At 47.0% G+C, this 13211-nt stretch overlaps 1 protein-coding gene and 11 non-coding genes across 12 annotated transcripts; 7 read left to right on the top strand and 5 right to left on the bottom strand.

The window, feature by feature from the left end:
• Nucleotides 1-84: 84 nt before the first annotated feature.
• Nucleotides 85-157, bottom strand: trnaa-agc (transfer RNA alanine (anticodon AGC)). The gene has a single exon. It is a non-coding gene; the product is annotated as a tRNA-Ala (tRNA).
• A 106-nt stretch (nt 158-263) lies between these two features.
• On the top strand, nt 264-345 carry trnas-gcu (transfer RNA serine (anticodon GCU)). Its single transcript has one exon. It is a non-coding gene; the product is annotated as a tRNA-Ser (tRNA).
• A 709-nt stretch (nt 346-1054) lies between these two features.
• Nucleotides 1055-1127, bottom strand: trnaa-agc (transfer RNA alanine (anticodon AGC)). Its single transcript has one exon. It is a non-coding gene; the product is annotated as a tRNA-Ala (tRNA).
• Nucleotides 1128-1233: 106 nt separating this feature from the next.
• trnas-gcu (transfer RNA serine (anticodon GCU)) lies at nt 1234-1315 on the top strand. The gene has a single exon. It is a non-coding gene; the product is annotated as a tRNA-Ser (tRNA).
• A 715-nt stretch (nt 1316-2030) lies between these two features.
• trnaa-agc (transfer RNA alanine (anticodon AGC)) lies at nt 2031-2103 on the bottom strand. The gene has a single exon. It is a non-coding gene; the product is annotated as a tRNA-Ala (tRNA).
• A 106-nt stretch (nt 2104-2209) lies between these two features.
• trnas-gcu (transfer RNA serine (anticodon GCU)) lies at nt 2210-2291 on the top strand. The gene has a single exon. It is a non-coding gene; the product is annotated as a tRNA-Ser (tRNA).
• Nucleotides 2292-3006: 715 nt separating this feature from the next.
• trnaa-agc (transfer RNA alanine (anticodon AGC)) lies at nt 3007-3079 on the bottom strand. The gene has a single exon. It is a non-coding gene; the product is annotated as a tRNA-Ala (tRNA).
• A 106-nt stretch (nt 3080-3185) lies between these two features.
• On the top strand, nt 3186-3267 carry trnas-gcu (transfer RNA serine (anticodon GCU)). The gene has a single exon. It is a non-coding gene; the product is annotated as a tRNA-Ser (tRNA).
• A 706-nt stretch (nt 3268-3973) lies between these two features.
• Nucleotides 3974-4046, bottom strand: trnaa-agc (transfer RNA alanine (anticodon AGC)). The gene has a single exon. It is a non-coding gene; the product is annotated as a tRNA-Ala (tRNA).
• A 106-nt stretch (nt 4047-4152) lies between these two features.
• Nucleotides 4153-4234, top strand: trnas-gcu (transfer RNA serine (anticodon GCU)). Its single transcript has one exon. It is a non-coding gene; the product is annotated as a tRNA-Ser (tRNA).
• Nucleotides 4235-5959: 1725 nt separating this feature from the next.
• LOC127375195 (uncharacterized) lies at nt 5960-12690 on the top strand. Its single transcript, XM_051421113.1, has 10 exons — nt 5960-6453; nt 7194-8143; nt 8228-8441; nt 8583-9167; nt 9275-9487; nt 9621-9796; nt 9928-10008; nt 10111-10373; nt 10518-10775; nt 10904-12690. Exons 2-10 carry the CDS (start codon nt 7556-7558, stop codon nt 12009-12011), a joined length of 3486 nt encoding a protein of 1161 aa, XP_051277073.1. The 5' UTR covers nt 5960-6453; nt 7194-7555; the 3' UTR covers nt 12012-12690.
• trnas-gcu (transfer RNA serine (anticodon GCU)) lies at nt 12611-12699 on the top strand. Its single transcript has one exon. It is a non-coding gene; the product is annotated as a tRNA-Ser (tRNA).
• Nucleotides 12700-13211: the final 512 nt, after the last annotated feature.

Genomic DNA, 13211 nt, shown 5'->3' on the forward strand with positions numbered 1-13211 from the left:
TCACCATCCGAGTGAAGTTTGTCCATCCATTTAACGTCTTTCAGTCACTGACTCATCGACAGAACAGAGGAAACTAAAGCCTTGTGGAGAATGCGGGCATCGATCCCGCTACCTCTCGCATGCTAAGCGAGCGCTCTACCATTTGAGCTAATTCCCCTTGTAGACTTGCTCAATGACTTGTGTGCCAAGCTGACATGTGCTCAACTTTGTTTGCTTTGTCAGGACAGCGCGTCCGGCGGTCCCTTTGAAAACAGGCTGCCAAAGACGAGGTGGCCGAGTGGTTAAGGCGATGGACTGCTAATCCATTGTGCTCTGCACGCGTGGGTTCGAATCCCATCCTCGTCGCAGTTGAGTTATGTTGAGTCTTTCACAGGTCAACAAGCTAAAGTTCTATAGGTAATGTTAAAAAATTGATTGCAATAAGATGGCCCTTTTAGTGATTCCTAATTCTTGCTCTTCAGTGGTTTCTTTTCATGTCTCCTTTTGAAATGAGCACAATTACGGCCCTGTGGCAAAACTTGCTAGATTACGACAAAACAGCCAGTGCCAGACACCTGGACAAAACTAGGCCAACCAATTGGCGGCTTACGTCACCCAAAAACAAGACTGAATTCACTCTTGGGGTGGACAGCCTGAAGAGAAGTGCGCTTCCCTCCACAGGGCTGTGTGTGCTTGAAACAATCATAGAAATCCAAAGAAGGTGGTTTCAAATAATGGAATAGTAATAAGGAGCACTTGCCTGCAGTTGGTGGAGGTGAATAAGAACGCTGTTAAGCAGAGGTACAAGCGCAGAGCGGACGACAAGCTGGTTTTGCAGGGAATTAACTTGCCCAGTGGTGGCTGGGGCACTAACTCCAGTTACCGTCCACAGCCGCTGGAAGAAGAACACACGTACAGTGCACCACAAGGCAGAGAGAGCAATGCAACTAAGTAGGCTTTCAGGCAGCGGTATGAAGGACTAAGAAGACCATCACCATCCGAGTGAAGTTTGTCCATCCATTTAACGTCTTTCAGTCACTGACTCATCGACAGAACAGAGGAAACTAAAGCCTTGTGGAGAATGCGGGCATCGATCCCGCTACCTCTCGCATGCTAAGCGAGCGCTCTACCATTTGAGCTAATTCCCCTTGTAGACTTGCTCAATGACTTGTGTTGCAAGCTGACATGTGCTCAACTTTGTTTGCTTTGTCAGGACAGCGCGTCCGGCGGTCCCTTTGAAAACAGGCTGCCAAAGACGAGGTGGCCGAGTGGTTAAGGCGATGGACTGCTAATCCATTGTGCTCTGCACGCGTGGGTTCGAATCCCATCCTCGTCGCAGTTGAGTTATGTTGAGTCTCCCGTGTCTACAGGTCAACAAGCTAAAGTTCTATAGGTAATGTTAAAAAATTGATTGCAATAAGATGGCCCTTTTAGTGATTCCTAATTCTTGCTCTTCAGTGGTTTCTTTTCATGTCTCCTTTTGAAATGAGCACAATTACGGCCCTGTGGCAAAACTTGCTAGATTACGACAAAACAGCCAGTGCCAGACACCTGGACAAAACTAGGCCAACCAATTGGCGGCTTACGTCACCCAAAAACAAGACTGAATTCACTCTTGGGGTGGACAGCCTGAAGAGAAGTGCGCTTCCCTCCACAGGGCTGTGTGTGCTTGAAACAATCATAGAAATCCAAAGAAGGTGGTTTCAAATAATGGAATAGTAATAAGGAGCACTTGCCTGCAGTTGGTGGAGGTGAATAAGAACGCTGTTAAGCAGAGGTACAAGCGCAGAGCGGACGACAAGCTGGTTTTGCAGGGAATTAACTTGCCCAGTGGTGGCTGGGGCACTAACTCCAGTTACCGTCCACAGCCGCTGGAAGAAGAACACACGTACAGTGCACCACAAGGCAGAGAGAGCAATGCAACTAAGTAGGCTTTCAGGCAGCGGTATGAAGGACTAAGAAGACCATCACCATCCGAGTGAAGTTTGTCCATCCATTTAACGTCTTTCAGTCACTGACTCATCGACAGAACAGAGGAAACTAAAGCCTTGTGGAGAATGCGGGCATCGATCCCGCTACCTCTCGCATGCTAAGCGAGCGCTCTACCATTTGAGCTAATTCCCCTTGTAGACTTGCTCAATGACTTGTGTTGCAAGCTGACATGTGCTCAACTTTGTTTGCTTTGTCAGGACAGCGCGTCCGGCGGTCCCTTTGAAAACAGGCTGCCAAAGACGAGGTGGCCGAGTGGTTAAGGCGATGGACTGCTAATCCATTGTGCTCTGCACGCGTGGGTTCGAATCCCATCCTCGTCGCAGTTGAGTTATGTTGAGTCTGCCGTGTCTACAGGTCAACAAGCTAAAGTTCTATAGGTAATGTTAAAAAATTGATTGCAATAAGATGGCCCTTTTAGTGATTCCTAATTCTTGCTCTTCAGTGGTTTCTTTTCATGTCTCCTTTTGAAATGAGCACAATTACGGCCCTGTGGCAAAACTTGCTAGATTACGACAAAACAGCCAGTGCCAGACACCTGGACAAAACTAGGCCAACCAATTGGCGGCTTACGTCACCCAAAAACAAGACTGAATTCACTCTTGGGGTGGACAGCCTGAAGAGAAGTGCGCTTCCCTCCACAGGGCTGTGTGTGCTTGAAACAATCATAGAAATCCAAAGAAGGTGGTTTCAAATAATGGAATAGTAATAAGGAGCACTTGCCTGCAGTTGGTGGAGGTGAATAAGAACGCTGTTAAGCAGAGGTACAAGCGCAGAGCGGACGACAAGCTGGTTTTGCAGGGAATTAACTTGCCCAGTGGTGGCTGGGGCACTAACTCCAGTTACCGTCCACAGCCGCTGGAAGAAGAACACACGTACAGTGCACCACAAGGCAGAGAGAGCAATGCAACTAAGTAGGCTTTCAGGCAGCGGTATGAAGGACTAAGAAGACCATCACCATCCGAGTGAAGTTTGTCCATCCATTTAACGTCTTTCAGTCACTGACTCATCGACAGAACAGAGGAAACTAAAGCCTTGTGGAGAATGCGGGCATCGATCCCGCTACCTCTCGCATGCTAAGCGAGCGCTCTACCATTTGAGCTAATTCCCCTTGTAGACTTGCTCAATGACTTGTGTGCCAAGCTGACATGTGCTCAACTTTGTTTGCTTTGTCAGGACAGCGCGTCCGGCGGTCCCTTTGAAAACAGGCTGCCAAAGACGAGGTGGCCGAGTGGTTAAGGCGATGGACTGCTAATCCATTGTGCTCTGCACGCGTGGGTTCGAATCCCATCCTCGTCGCAGTTGAGTTATGTTGAGTCTACAGGTCAACAAGCTAAAGTTCTATAGGTAATGTTAAAAAATTGATTGCAATAAGATGGCCCTTTTAGTGATTCCTAATTCTTGCTCTTCAGTGGTTTCTTTTCATGTCTCCTTTTGAAATGAGCACAATTACGGCCCTGTGGCAAAACTTGCTAGATTACGACAAAACAGCCAGTGCCAGACACCTGGACAAAACTAGGCCAACCAATTGGCGGCTTACGTCACCCAAAAACAAGACTGAATTCACTCTTGGGGTGGACAGCCTGAAGAGAAGTGCGCTTCCCTCCACAGGGCTGTGTGTGCTTGAAACAATCATAGAAATCCAAAGAAGGTGGTTTCAAATAATGGAATAGTAATAAGGAGCACTTGCCTGCAGTTGGTGGAGGTGAATAAGAACGCTGTTAAGCAGAGGTACAAGCGCAGAGCGGACGACAAGCTGGTTTTGCAGGGAATTAACTTGCCCAGTGGTGGCTGGGGCACTAACTCCAGTTACCGTCCACAGCCGCTGGAAGAAGAACACACGTACAGTGCACCACAAGGCAGAGAGAGCAATGCAACTAAGTAGGCTTTCAGGCAGCGGTATGAAGGACTAAGAAGACCATCACCATCCGAGTGAAGTTTGTCCATCCATTTAACGTCTTTCAGTCACTGACTCATCGACAGAACAGAGGAAACTAAAGCCTTGTGGAGAATGCGGGCATCGATCCCGCTACCTCTCGCATGCTAAGCGAGCACTCTACCATTTGAGCTAATTCCCCTTGTAGACTTGCTCAATGACTTGTGTGCCAAGCTGACATGTGCTCAACTTTGTTTGCTTTGTCAGGACAGCGCGTCCGGCGGTCCCTTTGAAAACAGGCTGCCAAAGACGAGGTGGCCGAGTGGTTAAGGCGATGGACTGCTAATCCATTGTGCTCTGCACGCGTGGGTTCGAATCCCATCCTCGTCGCAGTTGAGTTATGTTGAGTCTACAGGTCAACAAGCTAAAGTTCTATAGGTAATGTTAAAAAATTGATTGCAATAAGATGGCCCTTTTAGTGATTCCTAATTCTTGCTCTTCAGTGGTTTCTTTTCATGTCTCCTTTTGAAATGAGCACAATTACGGCCCTGTGGCAAAACTTGCTAGATTACGACAAAACAGCCAGTGCCAGACACCTGGACAAAACTAGGCCAACCAATTGGCGGCTTACGTCACCCAAAAACAAGACTGAATTCACTCTTGGGGTGAACAGCCTGAAGAGAAGTGCGCTTCCCTCCACAGGGCTGTGTGTGCTTGAAACAATCATAGAAATCCAAAGAAGGTGGTTTCAAATAATGGAATAGTAATAAGGAGCACTTGCCTGCAGTTGGTGGAGGTGAATAAGAACGCTGTTAAGCAGAGGTACAAGCGCAGAGCGGACGACAAGCTGGTTTTGCAGGGAATTAACTTGCCCAGTGGTGGCTGGGGCACTAACTCCAGTTACCGTCCACAGCCGCTGGAAGAAGAACACACGTACAGTGCACCACAAGGCAGAGAGAGCAATGCAACTAAGTAGGCTTTCAGGCAGCGGTATGAAGGACTAAGAAGACCATCACCATCCGAGTGAAGTTTGTCCATCCATTTAACGTCTTTCAGTCACTGACTCATCGACAGAACAGAGGAAACTAAAGCCTTGTGGAGAATGCGGGCATCGATCCCGCTACCTCTCGCATGCTAAGCAAGCACTCTACCATTTGAGCTAATTCCCCTTGTAGACTTGCTCAATGACTTGTGTGCCAAGCTGACATGTGCTCAACTTTGTTTGCTTTGTCAGGACAGCGCGTCCGGCGGTCCCTTTGAAAACAGGCTGCCAAAGACGAGGTGGCCGTACCTTGCAGCAAAAGGACTGCCAAACACATCCTAACGATGTCCTAATGATTCCTAACGATTCCTAACAATATCCTAACAATATCCTAACAAGTGCTAACAAGTCCTAACACATTCGAACGAGGTCCTAACACAGATCCGAACATGGGGTAAAAGAGCCAATCAGTTCCTCAGAAACGATGGGGCGACGCATCCAATCAACAATTGGTGCGTCAGGTTGTCAGGCGGATCTCGTCGCTGATTGGATGGCCACCAGTTAGTCACAGATAACAAACTTTTCTTGACGCTCAGTTATTCCGAATGAATGGGATTTATCAGAGACATGTACTGTCCTTCAGGGTATTAAAAGTAAGTACGAATGGATTAAATAAGTTTTAACTTGTCTATTTGGACCGTTTTAGTGTGCAGGGTTACAGTTTAGTCCGGTCGTAACGCTAGTTTAGATGTAACGTTAGTGTTTAGGGTAATAGTAGACTTCAAATCGTCCAAAAAGGCTTACGTTATGATATATTATTTTAAGGGGTGAATGTTTAAGTCTATGAGACAGTAGGTTTTGCTAGATCCATTAGATTAACGTGGGAAACGATGTTGAAAGTGTAACGTAACGACTAAGATAACGTCAGCGTTAGTCGCCCATACGTTAAGTTGTGAACGTTCGCCGTTTGTTTGTTTGTTTGTTTGGTCTGTTAATGTTGTCGTCGTTTCAGAGACTTTTCTACGGTAAGTGGTGGTCATCTTAAGCTATGTTTTGTGTCGTTGACCTGACGTGAAAACCGTTAACGCCTGAGGCAATTTTGTGTGCTTTTATAATAATCGAGTGACGTCAGCACGATGACCCTAGTTGAAGAGCTAGCCTATGCACTGTGTGACCTATGGATTAACTCTCTGACTAAAATAAATTGTGAAATCAATTATTGTTACCAATCAACATATTTGTCATTTGATAGGGTAGGCTATACTGTTCATTTGATAGACATATATTGCTGAAATATTGTGAAATAAAGTCTTGCTTGTGGTGATCAGTAGTTGATGAAGTATTTCCATCTGTTGCAGTTCATTTTGTTGTTTTCCATATCTTGTCCCTAATATCTGCAGAAATGACAAAGACCGGGAAACCAGATGCCTACTGGGCAGGTGTGATGTCCCTGTATGCCCAGGGAAAGTACAAATTTACAACTGGCAAGAGGCCGGGGGCCAGGAGGTGGAGGGCAGTAATGCAGCGGATTGCTGATTGTCCTCTGACCCCCCTGAAAGGTCAAACTACTGTCCCCAAACAAGACATATTTGGGAAAAGGATCCCCTGCAAGTGCGGATACCACCAGGTAAGCGATGGCATTGAATCATTAAACCTGTGATGTGATGCAAATATACTGGAAAATGTAACAGAAAATGTTTTTTCCTCAGTTCTATTGTTTTTTTTTCAGTGTTAAACAGTGTGAGTATGTAATTATTTGGGTGCAGAGTATTGTAAGGCTTAGAGGAAAGGTACTCTAAATGTAAACACAGTTTTGTTTTTCCCAGTCAGCAGAGAAGGCAGGGACAGCAGCATCCAGTGCAGGTCAGCTGAGTGCTCCACAGGCCAGTGCAGGTCAGCTGAGTGCTCCACAGGCCAGTGCAGGTCAGCTGAGTGCTCCACAGGCCAGTGCAGGTCAGCTGAGTGCTCCAGAGGCCAGTGCAGCAGCTGGAACAAAGTATATTTCACAGACCAGTGCAAGCACAGCAGCTCCAGGTTCCCAGGCCAGTGCAGCAGCTGGAACAAAGTTTATTTCCCAGGCCAGTGCAGGTGCAGCAGCTACAGGTTCACAGACCAGTGCAGCGGCTGGAAAAGCTCCAGGACCACAGACAGATGTAGGTGAGAAAGCTCCGGCTCTGTGCAGGATGAGTGAGGGGAAGTCGGTCACGTGCTCGCTGTGTAGTCGGGAGGTGATGTGCGAGGACTACACGCAGCACCTGTCAGACTACCACGTCCAGGAGCAGTGTGAGCAGTGTGGTGCAAAGGCCTGGGGGACTGTTGGATTGTTACAGCACCTAGAGGAATGTCACATTTTGAGCTGTCCAACAGACCTCCCAGATGTTGCTGCTCCTACCACTCCCATAGCCCAAGAGACGACACCGGCGACACAGCAACACAGTGACCCACCCGATGTTCCTGCCCCTGTTCCTGCTCCTCCCACAACCCATGAGACGTCACCGGCACCACCACAACACCCACTCACTCTGCAGCCTCCTGAGGTAAACTGGGTGAGTTTTTTACCAAAGCAGTTCACCAGAGTCATCCAGCCAGCTGACCAGGAGTGGATCGCCCACATTTTATACGACAGTACTGGACAGCTGAAACAAAACCTGTCTCAGAACTGGTTTCATCCCCCCAGCCCCACCAAATCCTACTCACCTCCTGATCCACATAATTATTTCCGGCAGCGGATGTTCCTGTGGGCTCCAATGCGGATGTGGGGCATCCCTCTAAAATGCACCCAGTGCAATAGGAAGATGCACCATTCTGGCATCTACACTAAAGTCAGGGAGGTAATTGACATTGATTCTAAGTATTACCTGGTGGGTGGAGACTATCCAAGGTGCAGCAAATGCAGGATTCCCGTCTGCCCTTGGAGCATGGACATTTTAAAACAGCTCGATCCCTCCCACCGTTACAAATTCCCAGCTGTCCTCACAACCCATTTGGCACTGGACAGGAGGTGTGTTGCGATGTTGCGCCCAAGAACATCAGGGAACAGCTCCAGCTATTTACAGCAAGCCTTGCAGGAGATACACAGTGAGGAGTGGGCTAGGCGGACCGTCGACTACCTCACTGATTGTGAGGTCCACAAAAAGTCCTGTGTCCTCACCCAGTCTGAAGCTGTGTATCAGCCGCCACCACCCTTCAGTCCCCTGCCCCTGGCCCAGTGGTTTGAGACGGTTCATGCCAACGACATTCTGAGTCACCTTGACGAGTTAAAAGGTGTCATCACTTCAACGTTTGGTAGAATCTTGAAACTGGACTCTACTAAGAAGGTAAATGTAAACCTATGTAAACTTGATTTCATTCAATTTGTTAGCATAGCTGATGATTTCTGAGACATTATTTTTTTTATGTAGATCACAAAAAAACTTGCTGGTGGCATTGAGGGCACAGCCACATGGATGACAAATATCGGCAATGAATTTGGGCAAGTGCTGAATTCTGTGCTGACCACTGGTGAGGGGGCTGGCCTTGATGACCTTTGTCAAGGCATCGTCCAAAGGTACAGAGATGCTGGTGAGCCAGAGCCAGATGCCATATATGTGGACAGAGACTGCTGCAGTGAGACAGGTGTGTTGCCTTCAATTTGTGTTGTGATGTGTCTTATGAATTACATTTGATAAAACAATAGTTTTGGCAGGAGATCAATGCAGTTGGAACTGGAAACAAACAGATATGCATTTATTTACTGTCTGTTTCTTATTGTTACAGGGGTGGGTCCAGTTCTCACTTGGTTTCGGCCATGGACGTCAATGGTGAGACTGGATATTTTCCATTTTATGAGGCGGTTCACCAATGGCCTTACGACTGAGCACCATCCACTGTATGGCACGTTCTGCTCAAAGTTATCCACTTGTATCTTTGAGTGGGACAAAGATGACATTCACCGCCTGAAAGAGGCCAAGAGGGCCGAGCTAAAAAAAAAGCACCAGGGTCACATACCCACTGACTCTCAGGTGTTATCCAGCATCACATCCAGTGAGCTGGTCAAGCACTGCCGCAGGAGAACCCGAGGGGTTGAGGAGACTCGCGTTCTGATCAAGCAACTGCTGGACTCCATGTGGGACCTCACAGACACAAGTGGCTTACATCTCATAAATCATGACAGCATGTCTCTTGTGTGGGAGGTACAGCAGAAGCACTTGTCCTGCATCCAGGATCCACCTGGTGTGCAGTTGTACACTAACACTGGATCAGGCCTGGAGAAGGGAGACAAAACGCTTGACGTCCTAAGATGTGGCAGAGGATCCTCCTCTCTTGAGAGCTTTCATCGGCACCAGTGTGGTTTCATCCCAGGCAAGCTTGAAACACTAAATATTTGAAACATTTTGTTGATGAATGCTGTGTATTATGTTGTCATGACATTCTTTTTGTTGTTGTCGCCAATGCTTTTGTCTTGCCAGGGTGGAGATGTAATGCTCTACATACACAGATGTACTTGCTTGAGGGGTTATCCAGATGGAACCACAATAGGTCTCAGCAAGCTCTGGGTATGAGTGGTACGTCACGCACAAAGCTGTACGATGTACGTTTGATGTCCAGTGTGAACGCCCTTAGCAACAGAGTCCTGGGAAGTGGACTTCTTCCAGAGTTTATACCCCCGGGGAAACCTACCGGTAAGATTCTATGGCAAAAAGAAAAAAGAAAACATGCTGGACAATATTCTGACCAAACTGTCAGATATTACTTGAAGGTTACACATCTGTTCACTCACTCATTCTACTTTAAACATTTTTCTACTTATGGCAGGGGAGCGTATTGCTGTTGAGTATTTGCTGGCGCAGTCTAACAGGGGAGATCTGCTGAGTGCACAGAAGGAAATTGGTGCCATTCCGCCAGAGATTCTGGATGAAGCTCAGGAGGATGAATGTCCTGATGTGACAGTACCCCAGGCCACCGATATATCTTTTCAGTCTTCATCTCAGGTAATGATGTGATAACAATTTGATGATAAATCAAACATTTTTTACTGTAAACCTATTTTGCAGAGGTTAATTTAAACAAACTTTATGAACCTCACTGTACCACTCTCACTGTTTACAAATAACTCCTTAAGGAATCTACACTTGAAAGTGGTGTGTCTAGCAGTCCTGCCAGCTCCCCATTTGAGGACAGTGGGCCCATCACTTCAACTCCGGTAAAGTGGCTAATGTATTCACCATTAGAAATGCTTGTTCCTTCACCTTTTCTCTTAAATTAGCTGTACAAGAATTGGTTTTGTTTTCATTTCATGTGACAGGATAGTCGGTGTGATCCTAGAGGAATTCCCGGATGGGAGGCAGTCGATGCCTTGGCAGTGTATCTTGTCAGCCTCAATCGGACAATAACAGCTCTCTCAAACTCTGAGATAGCAGAGATATTGAGACTGTACTCCTGCCTGGATCCCACTGACAAGTGCCCAACCAAATACTCCTTGAAAACCAAAAAGAAGACCTTGTCAGGACCATGGAGAGCTTCTCGGAAGCGCAGTGGCTCTGCTCCAGGCCAGCAGGCAGCTGAGAGGTATCTTCCTCTGATATACAGTAAATTTGTAATATTTGTGTATGGGTGTGTACATGTGTATCTACATACACGCAGTATTCATGTGTATGTGTTTACAGTACACACACATAATGTGGATTATGTCATCTTGTCATCTATTTGCAGATTGTTCATGGTTCATGGCCAGGCTGCCCACAGACCTGATATGAACAGGATTTCTGAGTGTGTTGCACTCAAACTCTACAAGGAGTTCCGGGAAGCCAGAAATAGGCCAAAGGACAACAAAGGAAAGACATTTGCAATACCTCAGTCAATTGTCATGACTTACGGTCACATCAAACAGTTAATAGAGGACTGCAAAGACATACTGGACAACACTAATCTTTTACTAGTGACCATAAACAACACCACAGTGTCCTCCTGGTGAGTTCATATTTACAGCTTCATACATTCAATTCAATATAAAAACTTGCATATTCTTACAAGGTAAAATACAAATCACACAAATAATGACAAAAAAATGTGCTCTTCTGATTTTATATTTTCTCTAGGCTGCAGGATCGGCAGAAGAGAACTGACCGCGATACGTTACTGCAAGGGGTGCAGCTTCCTCAGCAGGTCCATTTGGCAGAGGAACCCCTCCTGGAGGCCCAGGACCTACCACCCGAGCCTGTTCAACACGGTAACACAGTTATGGAGTTCCAGGAACCAGAAAACCGTGAGGGTGAGGCAGTGATTCGTCAACGTCGCTGTGCCAGAGCAGTGTTTCCCACTGTGCACACAGACACTGAAGCTGGTGCCAGCTCAACCAATGCAGGTCAGGAGTGGCCTGGGGATGCTGCTTCATCGAACCTTGCCTACCGCCAGCAGGGTCAACACACAGCTCCGGCGTGTCACTCTCAGGGATGGTCCCCTTACCTGCCGTCACCGTCCTCTGCTCCGGCGTCTCACTCTCAGGGCTGGTCCCCTTACCTGCCATCATCGTCACCAGCTCCAACACCTCAACCTCAGGGATGGTCCCCTTACCTGCCGTCACCGTCCTCTGCTCCTGCATCTCACTCTCAGGGCTGGTCCCCTTACCTGCCATCATCGTCACCAGCTCCAACACCTCAACCTCAGGGCTGGTCCCCTTACCTGCCATCATCGTCACCAGCTCCAACACCTCAACCTCAGGGATGGTCCCCTTACCTGCTGTCACCGTCCTCTGCTCCGGCGTCTCACTCTCAGGGATGGTCCCCTTACCTGCCGTCACCGTCCTCTACTGCAGCGTCTGACTCTCAGGGCTGGTCCCCTTACCTGCCGTCACCATCCTCTGCTCCTGCATCTCACTCTCAGGGCTGGTCCCCTTACCTGCCATCATCGTCACCAGCTCCAACACCTCAACCTCAGGGTGTGCTTCCTTACCAGCCAGCCCCAGGACCAGTAGCTTCTCTCAATCGGTTCCGAGAATGGAGATTGCGAAAGGCAACCCTGGAGGATAAGGAGCGTGAGATGAGAGGTGAACCCCCCAAGAAGCGGCAAGCCAAGGAAAGCTACCACTATGACTGTAAAATATGTGGTCAGTCGAAGAGCAAACTGACTGGCCATACACAATTACGGGGGAAATGGTACTGTCCTGCATCTGGACAGACCATCACAGAGTGGAAGAGCTCATTGTAAAATACATATGTATATAGTTGTTGTATATAGTTGTTTTTATAATTGTGCTGCACTTTGATGTTCCATAACAAGCCCATACATTGTGTTATTTCTATTTAAAGGGTTTGTGTTATATATACAGAGAAAAAGTTTTTATTGGAGGTGTTTGTGTTCTTTAAAAAAAATTTAAAAAAAAACACACACCTTTTGGTGTTTGTGTTATATAAAAAAAATAAAAAAATAAAAAACAACAAAAAACACAACTCTTGTGGTGTAATAGTAACACAGCCATCCTTTGGGTGGAAGATTCCAGGTGCAAATCCTGGCAAGAGTGTGCACCTTGTTGGCCCAATCAGTATTTAATTAAAAATTAATTTATAAGATAATTTAATAATAAAGATAATTATTATTATCATCACAACAAAGCATTCTTATTCTTACCAATCCTTAAGCGATATTTGATAGATTCATAGCACTTTCTAAGAGTTTGCGTTAATTGAGACATGTTCCAATCGGGGATCGAACCGGCGACCTTCTCATTTTTCCTCTCTTTTTTTCTTCTCTTTCCCCCCTTTCCCCCCTCTCCTTCCTTTTCTCTCCCCCTCCGTAGCAGTCCCTTTTGCCCCATCTTTGGCCGAGTGGTTAAGGCGATGGACTGCTAATCCATTGTGCTCTGCACGCGTGGGTTCGAATCCCATCCTCGTCGCAGTTGAGTTATGTTGAGTCTACAGGTCAACAAGCTAAAGTTCTATAGGTAATGTTAAAAAATTGATTGCAATAAGATGGCCCTTTTAGTGATTCCTAATTCTTGCTCTTCAGTGGTTTCTTTTCATGTCTCCTTTTGAAATGAGCACAATTACGGCCCTGTGGCAAAACTTGCTAGATTACGACAAAACAGCCAGTGCCAGACACCTGGACAAAACTAGGCCAACCAATTGGCGGCTTACGTCACCCAAAAACAAGACTGAATTCACTCTTGGGGTGGACAGCCTGAAGAGAAGTGCGCTTCCCTCCACAGGGCTGTGTGTGCTTGAAACAATCATAGAAATCCAAAGAAGGTGGTTTCAAATAATGGAATAGTAATAAGGAGCACTTGCCTGCAGTTGGTGGAGGTGAATAAGAACGCTGTTAAGCAGAGGTACAAGCGCAGAGCGGACGACAAGCTGGTTTTGCAGGGAATTAACTTGCCCAGTGGTGGCTGGGGCACTAACTCCAGTTACC

This window comes from Dicentrarchus labrax, unplaced genomic scaffold (genome assembly GCF_905237075.1).
Source record: "Dicentrarchus labrax unplaced genomic scaffold, dlabrax2021, whole genome shotgun sequence".
NCBI lineage: Eukaryota > Metazoa > Chordata > Actinopteri > Moronidae > Dicentrarchus > Dicentrarchus labrax.

Bases quoted from the DNA above. Each gene is read 5' to 3' on its own strand.
- LOC127375195 (XM_051421113.1), top strand. From the start codon at position 7,556: ATGTTCCTGTGGGCTCCAATGCGGATGTGGGGCATCCCTCTAAAATGC. The intron at 9,168-9,274 runs GCAAGCTTGAAA...TTGTCTTGCCAG, and splicing joins CCAGTGTGGTTTCATCCCAG to GGTGGAGATGTAATGCTCTA. The intron at 9,797-9,927 runs GTAATGATGTGA...TAACTCCTTAAG, and splicing joins CTTTTCAGTCTTCATCTCAG to GAATCTACACTTGAAAGTGG.